Below are 23,985 nucleotides of genomic sequence, written 5' to 3'. Positions count from 1 at the left end.
TGAAAACAATCTGCTGCCATCTACCAGGATGACGAAGATGAAACGAGAGTGGACATTTCAGCAAGATAATGATCCAAAACACACAGCCAAGGAAACTCAATTGGTTTCAGTGAAAAAAAATAAAGCTGCTGGAATGGCCGAGCCGATCACCGACCTGAATCCAATAGGAAACTTATGGAAAGAACTAAAGCTCAGAGTTCATAGAAGGAGCCCACGGGGCCTTCAGGATGTGAAGTGTTTGTGTGGAAGAATGGGCCAAAATCACACCTGAGCGATGCCTGCGACTAGTTTCTTCTCCATACAGGAGACATCTTGAAGCTTCATCACCAACAAAGGCTTTTGTATAAAGAATCAATTACACTTCAGTACTAATATATATACTGTACAGACCAAAAGTTTGGACACACCTTCTCATTTAAAGATTTTTCTGTGTTTTCATGACTATGAAAATTGTACATTCACACTGAAGGCATCAAAACTATGAATTAACACATGTGGAATTATATACTTAACAAAAAAGTGTGAAGCAACTGAAAATATGTCTTATATTCTAGGTTCTTCAAAGTAGCTACCTTTTGCTTTGATGACTGCTTTGCACACTGTTGGCATTCTCTTGATGAGCTTCAAGAGGTAGTCACCGGAAATGGTCTTCCAACAATCTTGAAGGAGTTCCCAGAGATGCTTAGCACTTGTTGGCCCTTTTGCCTTCACTCTGCGGTCCAGCTCCATCCAAACCATCTCAATTGGGTTCAGGTCTGGTGACTGGAGGCCAGGTCATCTGGTGTAGCACCCCATCACTCTCCTCCTTGGTCAAATAGCCCTTACACAGCCTGGAGGTGTGTTTGGGGTCATTGTCCTGTTGAAAAATAAATGATGGTCCAACTAAACGCAAACCGGATGGAATAGCATGCCGCTGCAAGATGCTGTGGTAGCCATGCTGGTTCAGTATGCCTTCAATTTTGAATAAATCCCCAACAGTGTCACCAGCAAAGCACCCCCACACCATCACACCTCCTTCATGCTTCACGGTGGGAACCAGGCATGTAGAGTCCATCCGTTCACCTTTTCTGCGTCGCACAAAGACACGGTGGTTGGAACCAAAGATCTCAAATTTGGACTCATCAGACCAAAGCACAGATTTCCACTGATCTAATGTCCATTCCTTGTGTTCTTTAGCCCAAACAAGTCTCTTCTGCTTGTTGCCTGTCCTTAGCAGTGGTTTCCTAGCAGCTATTTTACCATGAAGGCCTGCTGCACAAAGTCTCCTCTTAACAGTTGTTGAAGAGATGTGTCTGCTGCTAGAACTCTGTGTGGCATTGACCTGGTCTCTAATCTGAGCTGCTGTTAACCTGCGATTTCTGAGGCTGGTGACTCGGATAAACTTATCCTCAGAAGCAGAGGTGACTCTTGGTCTTCCTTTCCTGGGGCGGTCCTCATGTGAGCCAGTTTCTTTGTAGCGCTTGATGGTTTTTGCAACTGCACTTGGGGACACTTTCAAAGTTTTCCCAATTTTTCGCACTGACTGACCTTCATTTCTTAAAGTAATGATGGCCACTCGTTTTTCTTTACTTAGCTGCTTTTTTCTTGCCATAATACAAATTCTAACAGTCTATACAGTAGGACTATCAGCTGTGTATCCACCTGACTTCTGCACAACACAACTGATGGTCCCAACCCCATTTATAAGGCAAGAAATCCCACTTATTAAACCTGACAGGGCACACCTGTGAAGTGAAAACCATTTCCGGTGACTACCTATTGAAGCTCATCAAGAGAATGCCAAGAGTGTGCAAAGCAGTCATCAAAGCAAAAGGTGGCTACTTTGAAGAACCTAGAATATAAGACATATTTTCAGTTGTTTCACACTTTTTTGTTAAGTATATAATTCCACATGTGTTAATTCATAGTTTTGATGCCTTCAATGTGAATGTACAATTTTCATAGTCATGAAAATACAGAAAAATCTTTAAATGAGGTGTGTCCAAACTTTTGGTCTGTACTGTATATATAAATATAATTTTTTTTATGTATGTTTTTAGTTTGTATATATGCATGCTGTTATTTATTGCATAAAAACTATTATATATACATAGCGTGAGTAATCAATAAATCCTACGTCCTTTTATTGAATACCCCTGTAGACTTGACTACATCGCCAACATGGCTATGGGACTCTGGACAAATTTATTATGGAATGACAGACATTGTCACAAATAATATCAAATAGTAATCATCTTTATTAATTCATAATATCAAAAATTCATAAAAATAGAATGAGTCAAACATAGGAAAGGAAGCATCTTACGGGTGAGTAACAAAGAGGCAGTAAAAAAATAATGCCTAATACAATATATATAGATTACTAATATATAATAAAGTGCAAGTCTGCACAGATCTTTCTAGACATATAAGATAATGGACAAGATATTACTAGAGGGGTCATCAGACAAAAGTCAGTAGAAATAACATACCCATAGATACCGCCGAGATGGCCCTGTACCTATGGGTATGTTATATATTCTCCCTGAAGATGACGCCTTTCTCATGTGTGACTTCTATTTCTGAATCTATAATAATATAAATTAATAAAGATTGTGCCTATTTTATATTTATGGCTCTTTTCTGCCTCGGGTCGTGCTGCACAGTCTCCTTTTCTATCCGCATCCGATGTCACAGCTCAGTTTTGTAAAAGTTCTACTTTATATAATAAGTTTTCCGGAATACTTTTTTCCACCTTTCTGATCCTTCTCTTCCCGATGCTCTACATGGATGTCCGATCCTGTTGTAGTCAGCAGCTTCCTCCAATGTATATGGGGTCTTTAATTGGACCACAGATACATAGATCCAATTCAGGAGAGAAAGGGAATTGTGCCAAATAGGGGGTCCACACTCCAAAACCCTTATAGCAGCCATATTTTTGTCAATGATACATAGTTACTCTCGTAGAAAAAATTGCTGACAAAAACGTTTTTATACAAAAAATATCTATTTTATATAATGGGGGAGTGGATATGACTCCATAATTTGTCATTAAATAACTGATAACCCAAAAATCAGTGTAAAGTCACAACCTAGCACATGTCGCAAAGTGCATGGTCCTGGGAATATAAGGGTGTGGCGGTTGTATTGTGCATTCAATACCTTATAAAAGACTAGTGTATTTTTTTTGCCACCACCAATAAATGTGCCCATGCTGCAGCCGCTATTTGCACACGTGCCCCACTAAATGTAATGGGGATTTGAGGGTGGTTGTAGGCTTCAAAGGTACAAAGGATAAAAAAGACACACGAGAAGAAGAAGCCCTTTGCCGACATGTGGAAGGACGGCGTTACCGGTGGATGTATCATAGCCATAGCTGGTACGACAGTCATCCTTAATCTCCTTGTAAGCTATGGGTTCATCCTTGGGCTGTGCAGAGTTCATGGTGATACTTGTCTAGGAAGAAAGAGAAGACATTATATTTAGGGCACGTTTCCACCCATTGGCTGCCATTATATCCGTGCCGGAGCTCACCTGCTCCACTTCATTAAAGACGCGGATGAGGTTGTTAGTCAGGGCTGCCGCGAGCTCAGCCTGCGTCCATCCTCTCCGGAGCAGCTCCGCCACAAGGTCCGGGTACTTGGATACATCTTTCAGACCATCCGGTACCCTAAGATAATAAGATAATGCACACAGATCCCATTAACTACGGGGGCCCAAAAGATCCCTTTGCTCTATATAAAAAGACCATAACTATTAAATACCTGATAGTTGGGGGTCGTGTTGAAAATTTTGCAAGGCTCAACTTGCGCCTCTAGTACCTATCATTTTATTTTTTATTTAATTTGGGTTGTCCATTCTTTGGTACATTTTTTTTTTATGTATTTTGGGTTAAAAATAATTTTTGCATTAAAAATGTTGCACCGTTTGGTATTACAGGCTCTTTTTCTTTAATCTGCATTGAACTTTGATGTAATCTGTGGCCATAAATCAGCTGAGAGGAGCTCAGAAAAAGAGGGATAAAAGGGTTAGGTGCTCTCCTATCATGTCAGAATGAGCTCGCTGATGGATTCTAAGGTAGCTCGTTCTGCAGCCAGCGATAGTCAGCATAACACAGAGGATATAGAAGCAAACCGTGCAACATATTTATTGAAACCCAACTGCAAAATGTATTTTTAGCTCTAAATACATGCATTTAAATAAAAAAAAAGTCTCCAAAAATGCAAAACTCGTTTAACTCACTATCTAACATGCGCAGCAGGTCAATGGGTGATCAGGTCCTCAGACCACTAAACTAGCCCACAGAATGGTGTATAAGATCAGTAGAAATCCTATAAGCCCCACAGACTTTATTAAAGAGCCCATATACCCATCTGTGGGCGCTCAGGCAGGAGCGCAGCACTTCTGCCTAAGCTGCAGTGTTTTTTCTTTTTGATTGATCAGTGGGGGGATACTAAATAAAAGATTGGAAGCCTTTAAATACGGAAAGACTACAATAATAGGTACAGCCCCCCTACTTTTCCTAAAAAATACAGGTTAAAAAAAAATCATTTTTATTTTAAACAATTAATATTATAAAATGTGACATAAATCCCAAAGAGACGGTAATGATCTGATGATCCGCATTACAAATAATTAGGATAAATCAGTATATTCCAGGGTCTGCTGTCTGTCACTGATCTAATGTGTTATTTTAATTGATTATCGTTTTGCATAGTGATAAAATCAGAGGCCATTTTTTGCATAAATATAAAATGACCTGCAATGTCCCACACACTCTAAATCTCAAAAAAAATATATATTTCCTGATTTAATCCTGTCAACAGCCACTAGGGGGAGTTTAGTGCATACTGATATTGCTATATAGAGTGCATGCAGTGTGCTCCCTCTAGTGGTGGCTGCAGGAAGCTAGAATTATGTTATTTATGTCTAGGCGAAGCTTTTCACCAGCTTACCTGGGGACTCCATCATAATCACCTCCAAATCCAACAGATTCATATCCAGCAATTTTTTTAATGTGATCAAAATGATCTAGTGGAAAGATAAACATCAATGTAAAATTAAAATTTCACCCATTACTAGGTTAATAGTCTATAGGAAACCGAATATGTAATCCGGATCACTACTTACCAGCCACGTTGGACAGATTGGCAGCTGCATTGCATGTGACATAGTCATTAAAGAAGTTCACCATCACCAGACCCTTCTTTTCTTTCTGTATTGAGAAATAAATGTTGTCAGGAGGTTTTGTGATGTTTCTGTTATATCATGGCATCTTTTCAATCTAACCCCTTTCCGGCTGCGTCCAATTTTGCATTTTCCGCTTCCGTTTTTTCCTCCTCTTTATCCAAGAACCAGAACTTTCTTATTATCTTTCTGTCGACATAGCCCTATTATGGATTTTATTTGTTTGCGGTACGAGTTGTAGTGTTGAATTTCACATTCATTTTACTATATAAAGGACTGAAAAAAAAACGGAAAAATATTCCAACTATGGTAAAGTAAAAAAATTATTTCTGCCATCGTTTTTGATTTTATGGCAAGATGATTGTCCCGGTTGGTAGAATTATGGTGATACCAAATTTGTATGGATTTATTTATATTTTAGAGGTTAAAATTATTATTATTTTTTTTCACTTTATTTATTTTTGGATGGGGGAAAGAGTAATGCCATGGCAGCCCCTTGGCACCCCAGGTTAAAGCGGGTAGCAGGATGGCCACGAGCACTTCAATTTATTTTTTCGTAGTGTTATAGTGCTGGTCGCTTCAACTAACTTTGCATAAATGAATAGTACAAATGATTATTAGAAACTTTGTAATATATCTTATCAGAAAAAAATGCTTCAGTCTCCACTTATGAGCCACTTCTTCTCTCCCTCCTGCCTCCTCAACTCATCATCCACTCTGAAGAGCAGCTAAAATCCATCTTGGTAAAAAAAATAAAATAAAGACAAACTGACAGTTTACTGAGAGGTCAGATTACAGCCACCCATTGAAGTCTATGGAGGAGAAGGGAAGAGCAGAGAGAACAGGCAGATAGACCTGCAGCTGTGCTGCAATATTCTAGTGACTCCAAGTAAGGAGTCCCAGCTACACTGCTCAGTACTCCTGAATAATGTCCTCCATGCTGCTGTTGCTGCTTCTGAACATGTGCTACATAGACACAGGCAGGAGAGTCAGTATCTCTCATGTCCATTTGTGCTGTGTATAGGAGACATCTTAGCAGCTAGTTTCCACCCACTAGCTCAGAGACAACTGAAAATTAGAGTTAGAGACTACACAGTGAAAAACCGGTGATAAAGACAGAATATAAGGCATATAATGGTCATAAATAGTGTCGTAATAAGCGACTGCTTATAGTGTAAAGTCACCTGAACCTATAAGATTAATGGTCTCTGGTTTGATGGGCTACAAAACACTTCTGGCAGTTGACCCTAGGACACTGTCCTAATGTCAGAATACTTTATTCGACCCTGCCTCCAAAAAGGAAAACTCTGCCCATCGTGCCTTTCTTATGTGACTATTGGAGAGAATATTCCTCCAAAGCGGTGTATATTTTTATATTGTAATGATAAAGATATTGCAGATTTTGGAAATCTGGAAAGCAAGTTATACTTTAGAATAATAAGCAGAGATCATCTTCATTTCTCCACCTCATTATTACTAATAGATAGAGGTTTAATGACAGAAGAAGTCTATTGTGCTGCCTGAGTCAAGATAAGCAATTGTTACACAGTGAATGGAAGACTCTAGAAAGGGGAGAGTGGATTTTATCCTTCAGTCTTATTCTATTTATACAAGATTTCTGATTTTTCTCACTTACCACAATTCTGAGAACGTCATCTTTCACGTTCCTGGCATGATTGCATAGATGGAATGCAGATGAGTGACTGAATATGACAGGGGCCAGAGAGACTTGTAGCGCATCTCTCATCGTCTTTTCCGAAACATGAGCTAAATCCACAATCATTCCAAGGCGATTCATCTCCAAGACAACATTCTGTGTTAAGATAGTAAGTCCAGATGTGGAATGGTTGCAGAGACATGACCCTTCCTGACAAATCCTGTATGAGGATAACTGGGTGTCTGACCACTAGGAACCCCAATGATTTCGAGAAAGGGACTTTGCAACTCGAATAGAGCGGAGGTGCGCATGCTCGACCTCCACTCCATTCATTCATTGTCTATGGGACTGCCAGAAATTGCCGACTGCTGCGTAATCCCAAAAGATAGGGGTAAATTTCAGATTTTGGTAATAACCCTTTAAGGTCTAGCTACTGTGAAATTAGAACTTGTGCTTACAGCTGATGGCTGACATTGGATCCTGAGAGTTGTAGTTCTGCAACAGGTACAAAGCCGGACCAAATCTGGCAGCGTCCAAAGTCAAGAGCCATCCAAACATCAGTAGATGACTTTATACATTATTATCACTATGTATTGGGTCATTTTATTAGCTAAATTTCCCTCTCTGACATCCTAAAAAAAGTCATCCGACTGCCTGGAAAAGTTCATATCCCTCCAATATTTAATGATTTACAGATTTTTCAGGGTGGTTCTTGACTTAAATGAGCAGTCGGGACTCTGAGGTCATGGAAAAAGTCAGGGTGGGCAAATATGGATGAAGTGTGGCAAGCCTGGGGCATCAATGAAGCGTATTGTAAACCAAGTATGAAACATATTATTTGTTCCAGAACGCATAATTACACATTGTTAGAATAAAAATCTGCAAAAGTGTTTGATGTGTCTTGGAAAGGCTCAGGTATCTGCATTTAAAGGTTTTAATGGATTTAGGAAACTTTGTCATCACTTCTCCAAGGTTGGGTGATCAGAGAGGGTCGGAATGTCAAAGCAAAGTAAAGGAAATTGCTCTATAGCAATCTGATTTTCTTCAGTTGTTTTAAGACTACAACTCCCAGCATGTCCTGAAAGCCATAACCTCAGTCTTGAGTTAGCTCCACTAAACTTCTTCATGGAGAATCTGAACCTACTCAGGTAATGTCATGGATGTGTCAGATGTGACAGACAATCGCCCTGCAGTTGGTTGCAGAAGATCTCTTTGGCATTACAGACACCTTCTTAGATCTGTCTCACTCTAGGACCCAGCGGCTACCTCCCTCCTGCTAATTGACACCCAGGCATGGGTGTTTAAATACTTGCTGTTTGCTACAGGGAGGGGCTGGTGATATTCACATGTTCCCTTGTGAAGGCTTGGAGGTATTGCTGTCTGTTTCCTTCCTCTCGGGTGTTAGGAGGACATGTGGTGTAATGTCTCTGAAGTTGGCTCAAGCTAAGTTGTTTCCCCCTGTGTTTGTCTCCCTTGTTGTTTTCAGTTGTTAGTGTGGACTGACTAGTGCTCATCCCCCTCCTTCCCGATCCAGGGCCAAGCTCTAGGGAAATACAGGGTTTTTGTTCCTGTGCAGCGACTGGTGAGGAACCAATATAGGAACGATAAGGGAGTCAGGGTGACATTAGATTTGTCTAGGGGTCTCCACCCCCTTTCCCAAGTGTGTGGACTCCCTTCCCCTCTTCCCTTCATGTTGCACTTAGTCTTTCCCACACCTTGCCTGACAGGTAAAGAGGTCTTTATGCCTTTAAAAGGTTTATTATCAAAATTAAAAGCTCTCACCTATCCAAACCATAAGTGACAACTTGTGGAACAGTTCTCAGCATCGTTGGGGGGTATACGGTATATTCAACCAAATTCATTTTAACTTGTTTATACAGAGAAAATGTATTTATTTATTGATTTATTTATTTTACTCACTTATATAGCGCCATTAATGTCAAGATTTTGAAAATTTCCATAGTTTGGGTAATTTTAATGACACAGCAGTAATAATATTTATTAGTTATAAAAAATCCCAAAAGTAATAGAACCAAATATAAACTAAAGTCACCGATATTCCTCAGGATATGAACCCCAATATTTGTATCTCTTTTGGATGGGTGACACTAGTCATGTTTCGAGGCTCATTGACATTGACTGATCGGTGGCATTAGAGAGACAGTTTCCTCCCTTCTGGTGGAGAGCTCATTTGCATACTCACCTTTCCAAATTCAGACAAGCCGTTGCTTTTAGCTGGATCTTTCTTTGTATCCACCAGCCAGTTATCCACCCTGTTAAGAAACCAAGAGATATAATCTGTAAGAAAGCATATTTAATATCTGTGATTCCATGAACAGGGTCCAAGAGCTTCAAGTTATCTGGATTTGGGGTTTTCCCAAGAACAAAGTTCATTTTAATCAATGTTTTAATCAATAGATCTTTGAATGATAATAAGTACCACAATTGGATGTGTTTAAAAAAATTGTTCCTGTGCTGAGATAATCTTATAAATGTGCCCCTGCTGTGTACTGTGTAATGGCTGTGTCTGACTGTACAGGAACATGGTTCTGATCATACCACTTCTCCTGAGCATTACAGCACTGGATCACAAATGATTCTCCGTTTGACGTAAAATGTTGCTTAAAAACAAGCAGTGAAATGTTTTGCCTCACAAAAAGAATCAGCTGTGATCCCGTGCTGTAATGTCTGTATACTCTTTTGCGTCCTCCCCTGCCCAGGAGCTGTGGTACGATCGGACCATGTTCCTGTACGGTCAGACACAGCCATTACACAGTACACAGCAGGGGCACATTTCTAAGATTATCTCAGCACAGGAACATTTTTTCTTAACACATCCAATTGTGGAAGTTATTTTCATTCCAAGATCTATTAATTAAAATGTACTTTGTTTGTGGGAAAATCCCTTTAATGCTCCCTAACTGGTGCCATTGCTATTGACTCCCTTTGAGTCTTTGACTACCAGAGCCTTTGGTAGATCTTTGACATTTGTACCCCTTACAGCTTTGCCGTTGCCTCTGATCCCCACATAGGATTTGGTAGGTCAGAGGTATAATCCCATCATTATTCTCATCACCAGTTGTCCAATATGATGATTTTGGAGTATGTTATCTGATGCCCCCATGTTGGAAGTACGTGCAAATAAAAGCATAATCATATCATTACAACTGTGGTTACGGATCTTACCATGGGACGTTACAGCTGTGAGTCAAGGTCATATATCGCACCCCGAGATGGTAAAAGGTCCGCAGTACTCCTAAGCTGCTGTCGATGGAGTGTCCACCCTCCACGCCTATCAAACTGGCCACCCTCTTCAAACGTATAGCTTCAGCAATCCCTGTATAAGGGATACAACAACTTGTGGGGGCTTGAACAGATATGTGGGTCGGAGGAACAGCCTGCCTAAATGAAAAATCTGTAAGAGGCTCCCTATCCTGAATTCAAGAGGTGTTAGCAGCTTTCCCAACACCTCTTTGCCACCTATCTGCATTAACTACAGCTGTGCCTCTTACAGGGCTTGTCCACCATTGGGTGCTGCATAGATTAAAGAAAAGCTATACTTACGTTCCGGACTGACGCAGCACCTCTGCTCTCAGCTCTATGTTCCCCAATGGTCTCATAATAAAAATAATAAAAATAATGTCCTGTGACTAGAGATGAGAGAACCCGAACGTGTCCCAGAAGTCAGTTTTAGTGTTCAGAAGTCCGGGCGAAGAGAGAGAAAGTGAGAAAGCATGAAATAGAGAGAAAGAGAAAGATAGAAAGAAAGAGAATGAAAGAAAGAAAGAGAATGAAAGAGAGAAAGAGAAAGTGAATGAAAGAGAAACCGAAAAGGAATGAAAGAGAAAGAGAGCAAAAGAAAGAGAGAAAAAGAATAAAAGAGAGAAAGAATGAAAGAGAGAGAAAGAGTAAGAGAAAGGAAAAGAAGGAATGAGAGAGAAAAAGAAAGAGAATGAAAGAGAGAAAGAGAAAAGGAATGAAAGAGAGAATGAAAGAGAGAGAGAAAGAGAGAGAATGAAAGAGAGAAAGAGAATGAGGGAGAAAGAGAACGAGAGGGAGAAAGAATGAAAGAGAGAAAGAATGAAAGAGACTGAGTGTAAGAGAAAGGAAAAGAAAGAATGAAAGAGAGAAAGAGAAAAAGGGAATGAAAGAGAGTGAATGAAAGAGAGAAAGAGAAAGAGAGTAAGAGAAAGGAAAAGAAAGAATAAAAGAAAGAGAAAGAGAGAATGAAAGAGAGAGAGAGACTTTTGCAGCCCCCATTGACTTCTATGGGGTTCGGGTACAGTTCTGGTACCCAAACCAAACTTTGGACTAAATTTTGGCTGAGCCCAAAGAACCCGAACTTCCACGGGTCCGCTCATGTCTACCTGTGACTACTGCAGCCAATTAGCAGCCATTGATTGGCTGCAGCCTTCATTTTTGCCTTGTTCTACTTTTCCTGAATCCTATTGTAGAATATTGCTGGCCCATGTATACTGCTGCATCAGAATACATATTCGAGCTTCTTGACTTGACATATACCCTTGTGGCTTCCCCTGTAATCCACCACCCATCGATCCTCACCTTCTGCAGTGATTACACAGGAGAAGTCATCGGGATACTTTTGGCACATCCGATGGATGACGTCTATCTGCTCCAAGGTCCTTTTAACAGCATCTTTGCCTTGAGTATCGCAGGGGACGTAGGCGGCCCAGAACTATGTATAAATAATGTTGTGGGTGAAAATCGATACAAGCAAATATACTGTACATGATAAAAGAATAATAAAAATGATGTGTAGGTGAGGATTACTAATCTAGATTTTCTTTACTTTGAGCAGCTTTGCATCTTATAAAACTTTGCATTAAGAATTAAAAAAAAAGAAGAAAACTGCAGGAAACCATTTAGACAAAAAAAAGAAAAGAAGCTATCGTCACTCCAGGATTCTGCTCCCCGGTCCAGCGCTGCCACTCCAACAGTCATCTCGACCAGCCACCAATTTCCTGACCCTGCAGTCAATCACTGGCCGCAGCTTGTTCGTGACGTCACCACTTTCATCCACTTTTGAGGTGGCAGCGCTGGTGCAGGGAGTGGATTTCTGGAGTGAGTACGACTTATTTTTTGGGATTTTATTTTTTAAAAACTCCTTTAAGATACATATAGTCATAGAATAAAGTTGTCATCATTTGTTTGTAATGGTTGAAAGCAGACTGCCAAGAAATGTGCGCTGTCAAGATGGATTTTTTTCAAGAGGTTTTGCCAAAATACAGGTGTCTGCTTTATTGGATAAATGTGGCAAGTTGGTGCCTTTTAAGCCATTACAGATAAGTCCTTTGAATAAAGAACAAATACATAATTCATCGGACTAAAACTAGATGTGAACATTTCCACCAAATTGTGCAAAAATTAAGTTAATATGTGCATACAGTAATAAATCGTTCCCATTGTACTAGTGAATAAGCAGAATTGATTGTGTTGCGTCACTGGATATTGGCAAAGAAATGAAGGATTTGGTTACTTAATAAGCTGTTGCCAATAGTTTAGAAAAGTTTTATGTTACATATTAATTACCGTAATAATACAAATGGGAAAAAAAACATTTTGATGATTTCCTATATAAAGTTGGTAGCTCCCAGACACTCACCTGTCCCCCAACTTTTCCCTCTCGTAGTTTGGGGATGTTGGTGTGAGTAGTATTCACTGTGAAAAGGTCCACCTTACTCAGCTGGTTATTGGCTGCACTCAGTATCTGCCAGGGCAGATCATTGTGCCTATGGAGAAGACAGGGGATTGATTATTAAATGGGTCGTCCCATTTATAAAACTCATTTCCATACACCCCATTAGGGAATTCAGATTTAAAGGGGTTTTCTATTACTACATTGTATCTTACTAATGGGCTTATGATGGTCGAAAAAGAAAAAAAATAACATACTAACCTACAATGTCTCAACACCTCTGGATATTTTCCCCTCCATTCTCTTTGCTTCCTCTTCTATATGATAATCGGTCATTGACTGCAGCGGTAACGTCCCCATGTCAGCTTTAGAAAAGAGTTTCCCAGCTCAATCAATGGCCAGTGATTGGCTGCAGTGGTCACATGGGACCCACCGCCAGAAGAGGAAGCAAAGAGAACGGCGGGGGACACAGCCAGCATTGCAGAGGAGCAGTGGGAATATGATAGATTAGTATATACTTTATCTTTTCAGACCAATATGGGACCATTAGTAAAATGCAATATTGTAGGGGAGAACCCCTTTAATAGAGGGGGGGTCCCCTGTTCAGGATGCCAATTTTTTTGTCCAGCGTTCTTACAAAGTGTCTCTTTCACTGGACAGACAATCCACTGAAACGCTTAATTTCTCCTGTGGGTGGCGCTGCTGGGAAATATAACACGTTCTACTGGGTTTCCTCACACTGATTGCTGGGGGTCTCCTCAGGGAGACAATTTATGATCAGTTTATTGTTAAAATAACCTAGCGTAAAAAGATTGTTCAAAACAGAGGACCTCTTTAAGGGGAGGTGTTTCTTTTGATCATTAGAGGGATTATCGATCTTTGGGAAAAAAATTCTTTCTTTACTCAAATTCATATATTTGGGGATAAAAAAACATTTTTGCAATTCAGTTTAATGAAAAATTTTGCACCGTTTTGCTTTTATAGCTTTAAATTTCTCTGCCACATTCAACTTCAATGTGGTCTGTGGTCTTAAATCAGCTGAGAAGAGCTCAGAAAAAGACAAAAGATCTAAAAACTGTCCCGTAAGAGCTTCATAGTGGGCTTACTGACGGGATCTCAGTTAACTCATTCAGCAATTAATAGTGCAACATAGAGGCTATAAATAGAAATAACACTGCTACATCAGGGCTACCTATAACCTATGGTGACACTTACCCATCAATGACGGGAGTGTTCTCCATTATCCTCAAGGCTTCTTCCCTGTTTGAGTTGACCCCACAGACCAGTAGAGTAAATAACCAAAAAAGCGCCATAGTGTATTTGGTGCCCATAATATTTTTCCAGGTGATTCCTTGAGTAAAGATCCTCAATGTAGGAGTTGATGATCCAGGATCTTATCTAGGCTCTTTAGTTAGACCATATACCTGGTAAATTATTAGAAGACGATGTAAACGATGCCTTTATATGTCTTATACAAGAGGAAATTAATAAGTAACTCAGGAAATGATTGGTTAAGAGCCAGCCCGGTATTTATTCATTATCACATGTAATCATATACTCAAGAGGAATGAATTCTGGAGGAAGATCCAGAAGAGCATTGGTGAGGTTAGACCCTGACGTGGGAAGAAGTCGGACTCACAATCTCCGTTCTAGGTGTTGGATGGGGTTAAGGTCCGGACTCTGTGCAGCCAGTCATATTCTTCCACCAAACTCCCCCAATCATGTTATATGGACCTTGTGCACTGGGCACAGTCATGGGGAACTGAAAAGGGTCTTCCCCAAACTGTTCTCACAAAGCTGGAAGCTACAATTGTCCACAATGTTGTGTTCTGAAGTATTAAGATTTCTCTTTACTAGAACTAAGGGCCCAACGCCGACCCCTGATAATAAGCCTCCACCTCCACCAGCATCTGTACAGTGGGCACAATGCAGTTAGGCGGGTAACATCTGGCATTCACCAGATCCAGACTCCTCCATAAGACGTCAAGTAGAGAAGTGTGATCCATCACTGCACAGAACACGTTGCAGCCAGAGTCCAGTGGTGGCAGCTTCACAACACTCCATCTGACGCTCGGCATTGTGCTTGGTGATATAAGGCTACATGCAGCTGCTCGGCTATTAACTTCCCGATTCTACCTCCTGTGAAAGCATCTGGATGCCGGGGCTTTTTCTAGGAGCTTCTCAGACGTTTTGGGAGAGTTGACAAGCACTCTATAAAGTGGTCTCAGGATACCTCAGATTATACCAGCTACTGGCTAAATGTTCATTCAGTTGACAGATCTCTTAGACATGAATGCTCGGTTTAGCTGAGCATACATGTGTTCTGCATGGGAAGAGGAGAGAAAGTTGCTCCCAAACTCCTCAGTCCTCATCTGTAGGCTCCATCTGGCAGCAACTTATCTCTGAAGACAATAAAAGGATCGGGCATTTAAATCCAAACTACATTTTCTGCCGATATCATCGCAATTCAGAGAAGAAAAAAAAGATTAACATTGATAAGTTTCCTGTAATCAAAGGGTTAAACTTTAAACCTTATAACCTTATTGGCTCTTTAAAGCCATCAATTAAGATCACAACTTTTATTCTAAATCTCATCCTGTTAATTGGGGGTAATTAAACTTATTTAAGTACAAGGGTACATAGATACAAAGACACGGAGATAAGCTCTATGTGATAACAGATAAGAACTGGTTGACACAACAATGATCTTCTCGTACAAGACTTTAGATCTCAAGCTCAAGGTTATCTCTTTTTATCACCTTCTTTTCCTCGGAGAAGATACATGAACCTGTCCACAGTTTTGAACCATTATGTAGAGACTTTAGAAAATCAGAAAATTCACACCAAAGATAGATTTTGGAATGGTGTCATCAGAAGCACATTGGTATCATTTATAGAAAGCACGAAGCATGAAATGTCGCAACAAAAGGTACACTATATGGAGAAAAGTATTGGAGCGCCTCAACATTACACCTCCAGGAGCTTTTCTGGCCTCCCATCCTACATCCATATATATTAATGTGGAGTCATCCCCTCTGCAGATATCACAGCTTCTGCTCTTCTGGGAAGGATCTCTACAAGAATTTGGAGGCATCTGTGAGAATTTTTGCCAATTCATCTATTTGTGAGGTCAGACCCCGATGTTCGGGAGAGGCCGAGATTGTAATCTCCTTTCTAGTTCATCCCAAGGATGTTGGATGGGGCTAAGGTCTGTGTGGTCGGTCATGTGTTTCCATCAAACTCCCCCAACTCTGTCTGTATGGACCTTGTGCACTAAACACAGTCATGGAGAACAGAAAAGGGTCTTCCCCAAATTGTTCCCTCAAAACTGGAGGCTACAATTGTCCACAATGTCTTGTGCCTAAGTATTAAGATTTTCCTTCACTGGAACTTAGGGGCCGAGGCCGACTCCTGATAACAGCCCATAGCATTATCCTCCTCCACCATCTGTACAGCGGGAACAATGTAATCAGCCGGGTAACGTTCTCCTGGCACTCACCAAACCCAGACTCATCTATCAGACATTGGATAGAGAAGTGTGATCCGTCACAGCCCAGAATGGAGACAGTGAGGATTTTAGAGGTCAGACACTCATAGACCATGAAGTGATGGACTATTCTAGTAATACACCATTACTGCATGAGATGGGAAACCGCTTTAAGATGTCAAATTCAACTCATTTTGATGAGATCTCTTAACATAATGTCTGGTGTGAGCCATAGATATTGGAGTATTGGCAGACTTGGCCAACAAACATTTCCTGTCTGTGGCCATCTTTAGTGTCCTTTGACATGAGACCTAATTTTTTCAACTTTTTCCAAAGATTTTCCTACCAATTTATAGTTCTCTTGAAGACAAAGACCTGACAAACAGCATGATCCTTATTGGCAAGAAGACTAAAGGTCTTCTTGGCAATGACATTTTAACATTTTTTGCAAAAGTGTTTATGACTTAAATGGATTCTGCCACTAACCTAACAGATTGCAAGCCTCCATACATAGAAGTAGTCCAAGCCTGCCGTGGAACCAGGTGACCATCTACTATGTATAGGGACCTCCTAACATCTAATGTTGGAATAAAAAAGGATTAGACGTGTTGACTATCAATGACCAACCCTTTCGTACTTATGGGAGATACTGGAAGACTTCACTCAGAAATGTCTGGCAGTGATTTACTTCTCCATGTGTTCGGGGAGGTCAGAAGAGATAGCTGTCAGCCAACGTATCCAGAAAATCCCAGTTGGATTTATTAAAACCAGAATTGTGCACTTTTTGGGCTAGCTCTAGTACACCGGAAACCGTAGGAAAACCGACATATTTTATTAAAACCTCAATGTACTTATATGATAAAACCTTAAATAAAATAAGTGAACGTTAAGAAAGTACTCACTTTGTCCGTCCTTCATAGACCTGGTTTGAACACTTTGTAATCCTCCATCCGATCCTGAAAAAGATGGAAGTCCTTGGTGTTGTTTGTATTTGCCCGTATGCCTTATTCTTTTTTCACTGCCGATTTATTATCCTCCTGGTTGTCATAACAAATCATTGCAAGATATAATGGCCAATCATGAAAACCAAGAAAACAATGATCCAACCGAGCCAAAGTAAAGACTGTTGTAAGCCAATCTATTCTCAGCGGTGGGGTTTTCTCCGTGTGCATTGCAGAAGGTACGCGCCACTTCATCTTCACTTGCTGATTAGTCAACCACAAAGTAAATATATTCATATTAAAATTAAAAGTGAGTTGTGAAATGGCCACAGAGTGTTAACCCTTCCTGCGGCTTCACTTTAGTCAACTTAAGATACCTCAAAGAAATATATTTACCAGTGATAATAGTTCTGCAATTTTCCGAAATATTCAGTTTTGAGATATATTCTATATTTGTAAGATTATGGTGCTATAAATGTGCACATAGTACGTAGCATATAGTTTACACGGGCAGCACTGTAGCCTTTCAAGAAGAGTATATCCATTGATAAGTTAAAATAGAGGAGATACAACACGTTTCGGATACAGTATATATCCTTCTTCAGGTATCATAAAAACACAGTACTGGATTTGTACTGTGTTTTTATGATACCTGAAAAAGGATATATACTGTATCCGAAACGCGTTGCATCTCCTCTATTTTAACTTATCAAATAAAAAAATATAAAATATCATCTTTGGATGTGAGACCTGGGAAGCGCTGCCGTTCATAGGCTGGATATACTCTTTTTGATTTACTTATCCTGTGTGAGCCTATGTCTGGCTCTTTCACTTGGATACACCCGAGGCAAGCTGCAAGCCCTGTCCATTGAAAAGTATCCCAGAGGGATTTTTGAGGATACACAATCTAAAGCCATATTAGTCTTCTATCAGGTGAGTGCATGAAGTTGTGCACCCATCAAAGACTATAATATTTTGTTTACGCACTTAGGGCGCCACGATTTGTCTGTTCTTCTCTCCTAAACAGTTTTTTTTTTCATTTAGCACTGTAGCCTTGTAACACTGGGGCTCTGGGTTCAAATCCCACTAAGTACCAACATCTGCAAGGAATTTATATGTTCACCTCCAGGTTCTACAGTTTCCTCCCAAACTCTTAAGACATACCAATAGGGAATTTAGATTGCGAGCCCCAATGGAGACAGTTATGATCGTGTCTGTAAAGCGCTGGGGAAAATGATGGCGCTATATATATATATATATATATATATATATATATATATATATATATATATATATATATATATATATATATATATATATATATATATTTATATATACAGTACAGACCAAAAGTTTGGACACACCTTCTCATTTAAAGATTTTTCTGTATTTTCATGACTATGAAAATTGTACATTCACACTGAAGGCATCAAAACTATAAATTAACACATGTGGAATTATATACTTAACAAAAAAGTGTGAAACAACTGAAAATATGTTTTATATTCTAGGTTCTTCAAAGTAGCCACCTTTTGCTTTGATGACTGCTTTGCACACTCTTGGCATTCTCTTGATGAGCTTCAAGAGGTAATCACCGGAAATGGTCTTCCAACAATCTTGAAGGAGTTCCCAGAGATGCTTAGCACTTGTTGGCCCTTTTGCCTTCACTCTGCGGTCCAGCTTACCCCAAACCATCTCGATTGGGTTCAAGTCTGGTGACTGTGGAGGCCAGGTCATCTGGCGTAGCACCCCATCACTCTCCTTCTTGGTCAAATAGCCCTTACACAGCCTGGAGGTGTGTTTGGGGTCATTGTCCTGTTGAAATATAAATGATGGTCCAACTAAACGCAAACCGGATGGAATAGCATGCCGCTGCAAGATGCTGTGGTAGCCATGCTGGTTCAGTATGCCTTCAATTTTGAATAAATCCCCAACAGTGTCACCAGCAAACCACCCCCACACCATCACACCTTCTCCTCCATGCTTCACAGTGGGAACCAGGCATGTAGAGTCCATCCGTTCACCTTTTCTGCGTTGCACAAAGACACGGTGGTTGGAACCAAAGATCTCAAATTTGGACTCATCAGACCAAAGCACAGATTTCCACTGGTCTAATGTCCATTTCTTGTGTTCTTTAGCCCAAACAAGTCTCTTCTGCTTGTTGCCTGTCCTTAGCAGTGGTTTCCTAGCAGCTATTTTACCATGAAGGCCTGCTGCACAAAGTCTCCTCTTAACAGTTGTTATAGAGATGTGTCTACTGCTAGAACTCTGTGTGGCATTGACCTGGTCTCTAATCTGAGCTGCTGTTAACCTGCGATTTCTGAGGCTGGTGACTCAGATAATCTTATCCTCAGAAGCAAAGGTGACTCTTGGTCTTCCTTTCCTGGGGCAGTCCTCATGTGAGCCAGTTTCTTTGTAGCGATTGATGGTTTTTGCAACTGCACTTGGGGACACTTTCAAAGTTTTCCCAATTTTTCGGACTGACCTTCATTTTTTAAGGTAATGATGGCCACTCGTTTTTCTTTACTTAACTGCTTTTTTCTTGCCATAATACAAATTTTAACAGCCTATTCAGTAGGACTATCAGCTGTGTATCCACCAGAGTTCTGCACAACACAACTGATGGTCCCAACCCCATTTATAAGGCAAGAAATCCCACTTATTAAACCTGACAGGGCACACCTATGAAGTGAAAACCATTTCCGGTGACTACCTCTTGAAGCTCATCAAGAGAATGCCAAGAGTGTGCAAAGCAGTCATCAAAGCAAAAGGTGGCTACTTTGAAGAACCTAGAATATAAGACATATTTTCAGTTATTTCACACTTTTTTGGTAAGTATATAATTCCACATGTGTTAATTCATAGTTTTGATGCCTTCAATGTGAATGTACAATTTTCATAGTCATGAAAATACAGAAAAATCTTTAAATGAGAAGGTGTGTCCAAACTTTTGGCCTGTGTATATATATATATATATATATATATATATATATATATATATATATATACACTGCTCAAAAAAATAAAGGGAACACTCAAATAACACATCCTAGATCTGAATGAATGAAATATTCTCATTGAATACTTTGTTCTGCACAAAGTTGAATGTGCTGACAACAAAATCACACAAAAATCATCAATGAAAATCAAATTTATTAACCAATGCAGGCCTGGAATTGGAGTCACCCCCAAAATTAAAGTGGAAAAGCACACTACAGGCTGATCCAACTTTGATGTAATGTCCTTAAAACAAGTCAAAATGAGGCTCAGTATTGTGTGTGGCCTCCATGTGCCTGTATGACCTCCCTACAACGCCTGGGCATGCTCCTGATGAGGTTGCGGATGGTCTCCTGTGGGATCTCCTCCCAGACCTGGACTAAAGCATCCGCCAACTCCTGGACAGTCTATGGTGCAACGTGACGTTGGTGGATGGAGCGAGACATGATGTCCCAGATGTGCTCAATCGGATTCAGGTCTGGGGAACGGGCGGGCCAGTCCATAGCTTCAATGCCTTCATCTTGCAGGAACTGCTGACACACTCCAGCCACATGAGGTCTGGCATTGCCCTGCATTAGGAGGAACCCAGGGCCAACTGCACCAGCATATCGTCTCACAAGGGGTCTGAGGATCTCATCTCAGTACCTAATGGCAATCAGGCTACCTCTGGCGAGCACGTGCAGCCTGCCAAAGAAATGCCACCCAACACCATTACTGACCCACTGCCAAACCGGTCATGCTGAAGGATGTTGAAGGCAGCAGATCGCTCTCCACGTCGTCTCCAGACTCTGTCACGTCTGTCACATGTGCTCAGTGTGAACCTGCTTTTATCTGTGAAGAGCACAGGGCGCCAGTGGCGACTTTGCCAATCCTGGTGTTCTGTGGCAAATGCCAAGCGTCCTGCACGGTGTGGATGTCGAGCCCTCATACCAGCCTCATGGAGTCGGTTTCTAACTGTTTGCGCAGACACATGCACATTTGTGGCCTGCTGGAGGTCATTTTGCAGGGCTCTGGCAGTGCTCCTCCTGTTTCTCCTCGCACAAAGGCGGAAGTAGCGGTCCTGCTGCTGGGTTGTTGCCCTCCTACGGCCCCCTCCACATCTCCTGGTGTACTGGCCTGTCTCCTGGTAGCGCCTCCAGCCTCTGGACACTACGCTGACAGACACAGCAAACCTTCTTGCCACAGTTCGCATTGATGTGCCATCCTGGATGAGCTGCACTACCTTAGCAACTTCTGTGGGTTGTAGAGTCCGTCTCATGCTACCACGAGTGTGAAAAAACAACCAACATTCAAAAGTGACCAAAACATCAGCCAGAAAGCATTGGTACTGAGATATGGTCTGTGGTCCCCACCTGCAGGACCACTCCTTTATTGAGTGGGTTTTGATAATTGCCAATAATTTCCATCTATTGTCTATTCCATTTGCACAACAGCATGTGAAATTGATTGTCAATCAGTGTTGCTTCCTAAGTGGACAGTTTGATTTCACAGAAGTTTGATTTACTTGGAGTTATATTCTGTTGTTTAAGTGTTCCCTTTATTTTTTTGAGCAGTGTATATTAATATACAGCTCTGGCAAAAATTAAGAGACAACTGCAAAATTTTCATTTTCTCAGATTTTTCTCTTTATAAGTATATTTTTGAGTAAAATGTACATTCTTGTTTTATTCTATAAACTACTGACAACATGTCTCCGAAATTCAAAGCTAAAAATTTTGTATTTATTTGTAATAAATGAGAAATTGTCAAAATAATAAAAAAGAAACAGTGCTTTCAGACCTCAAATAATGCAAAGAAAACAAGTTCTTATTCATTTTGAAACAACAATACTCATGTTTTAACTCAGGAAGAGTTCAGAAATCAATATTTAGTAGAATAACCATGATTTTTCATGCGTCTTGGCATGCTTTCCACTAGTCTTTCGCACTGCTTTTGGGTGACCTTATGCCACTCCTGGCACAAAAATTTAAGCAGTTCTTCTTTGTTTGATGGCTTGTGACTATCCATCTTTTTCTTGATTACATTCCAGAGGTTTTCAATGGGGTTCAGGTCTGGAGATTGGGCTAGCCATGACAGGGTCTTGATGTGGTGCTGTTATGCTCTGCAACGTAGAACTAAGGAATTGGAGGAAAAAGCAGTCCCTGCACTAAGACTCAGCTTTACCCTACGCTGGGGAGGGTGCCCTATTCCTTATGAATAGCCCCACCGAAACTCCTTCACTGAACTCAAACGAAGATCTGTAGGAAGGGGAAAGGGGTCCCTAAAAGATCTAAGGACTGGGAGCAAAAGCAGGAGACCTCCTAACAGAAAAGTTAGTTGCAGAAACGAAGATTAAAGGGAACAAAACTGGTGGAACAAGAACTCCCAGGATAACAATTGTCCAAAGCACAAAGAACTAAACAAGGCTACTTAGCCAGAGAACAAGCGTAACAACCTTGATGTCCAGCGGGGAATGGGAGCCAGGTGCTGAGTAATAAAGAGTGCAGAGATCACATGACCAAGAAACCCAGCACCAGAGGAAAAGACTAGAAGCCAGCAAACCACAACAAGATGGCTGATAGTAAAACAAAATAGATTCTAACAGGTGCTCCTTCATCCACACATTGATTGACCTAGCTGTGTGGCATGGGGCATTGTCATGCTGGAAAGACAAGTTGTCAGAGTTGGGGAACATTGCCTGAGCAGAAGGAAGCAAGTGTTTTTCAAGGATAACCTTGTATGCGGCTTGATTCATACGTCCTTCGCAAAGATTAACCTGCCCAATTCCAGCCTTGCTGAAACATCCCCAGATCATCACCGGTCCTCCACCAAATTTCACAATGGGTGCAAGACAATGTGGCTTGTATGCCTCTCCAGGTCTCCGTCTAACCATTAGATGACCAGGTGTTGGGCAATGCTGAAAATTAGACTCATCAGAGAAGATTACCTTACTCCAGTCCATTATGGTCCAATCCATATGGTCTTTGGCAAACTTCAACCTGGATCTCCTTTGCTTCTCATTGATGAAAGGCTTTTTTCTAGCTTAACATGACTTGAGGCCTCTAGGAGCCTGTTACGAGCTGTTCTTGCCGTGCACTTCACCCCAGCTGCTATTTGCCATTCCCTTTGTAGGTCACTTGATGTCATCCTGCGGTTGCTAAGTGACATTCGAATAAGATGACAGTCATCCCGGTCAGTGGAGAGTCGCTTTCGCCCTCTGCCGGTCTGTAGCTTTGTTGTCCCCAATGTCTGCTGCTTGACCTTGTTGTAATGGATTGCCGTCTTCGAAATGTTAAGGATGGAGACAACATGACGCTCACTGTATCCCTCTGCTAGTAAAGCCAGAATTGAGCCCTTCTTTTCCTCACTGAAGACTTTTCTTTTCAACTCCTTTGGCATGGTTAAAAGTTATTTTTTCATTCAAATTACTTTTGGGCTATTCCTAGGACTTGTTTTGCCATACAGCTTGTCCTATTGCAAGAGGATTGTGAAGACCACAGCAGTGTTTTTTATACTTTCCCTCGCTACATAAAATTTGGTTCAGGTGATCACCTAATCAGAAGCACATTAAGTAGAATGAGGTGGATTTTGGTTGAAATTCAACTGACACTGGAATGGAATGGCTGTCAGACATGTAGAGATGGGGATTTGTAGAAAACTGTGCAGTGGTCTCTTAATTTTTGTCAGAGCTGTATATTCATAAAATAAATAAATTTGGAACTAAAAAAAAAGACAAGAGAACGGACCACATTGAGATGCTCCAGATCATATCGGCTCACAGTTCATTATCTTTGGTACCTAAAAAGATAGACAATTAAGATTTAGAAAGTGGATCCCCGATTAACATCAGATTTAAGAAATTAGATCTAATTTGGTTGATCACGTAATATTAGATGAATCCTAACTGGTTGGTCTTCTGTGTGTAAACAGCCAACAGACATATCAGGTAGTGGCTTATTCCCCTCTCTGCTACGTGTATGTATGGGGGAAGAGTAACTGTTTAGCCAACAGATGTCTAAGTAGTATGGCCACGTTAACAGCTGAACAAACGTGGTCTTTACCACTTCACCAATTCTGCAATATATTCATTGACCAGCTGAGC

General features: G+C 40.7%; 1 protein-coding gene across 2 annotated transcripts; it reads right to left on the bottom strand.

The window, feature by feature from the left end:
• Window positions 1–2,165: 2,165 nt before the first annotated feature.
• DPEP1 (dipeptidase 1) lies at window positions 2,166–17,017 on the bottom strand. 2 transcript variants are annotated; one of them, XM_073659202.1, is made up of 11 exons: window positions 16,869–17,017; window positions 13,695–13,903; window positions 12,447–12,573; window positions 11,387–11,519; window positions 10,010–10,160; window positions 9,027–9,096; window positions 6,803–6,979; window positions 5,110–5,194; window positions 4,935–5,010; window positions 3,514–3,649; window positions 2,166–3,435 (listed from the first exon to the last, which is right to left on the bottom strand). In XM_073659202.1, the coding sequence occupies exons 2-11, from the start codon at window positions 13,808–13,810 to the stop codon at window positions 3,259–3,261; spliced, it is 1,248 nt and encodes a 415-aa protein (XP_073515303.1). In that variant the 5' UTR covers window positions 13,811–13,903; window positions 16,869–17,017; the 3' UTR covers window positions 2,166–3,258. The 2 variants fall into 2 exon arrangements, with proteins under 2 accessions (XP_073515303.1, XP_073515302.1); XM_073659201.1 differs by lacking the exon at window positions 16,869–17,017 and having other exon boundaries at window positions 13,695–13,942.
• Between the last annotated feature and the right edge of the window lie 6,968 nt (window positions 17,018–23,985).

The sequence above is a fragment of the Phyllobates terribilis genome, unplaced genomic scaffold (genome assembly GCF_046119375.1).
Source record: "Phyllobates terribilis strain yellow unplaced genomic scaffold, ASM4611937v1 Scaffold_13__5_contigs__length_258822181, whole genome shotgun sequence".
Lineage (NCBI taxonomy): Eukaryota > Metazoa > Chordata > Amphibia > Anura > Dendrobatidae > Phyllobates > Phyllobates terribilis.
The sequence above is the reverse complement of the archived record's forward strand: the minus strand, read 5'-3'. Positions and strand labels throughout refer to the sequence as shown.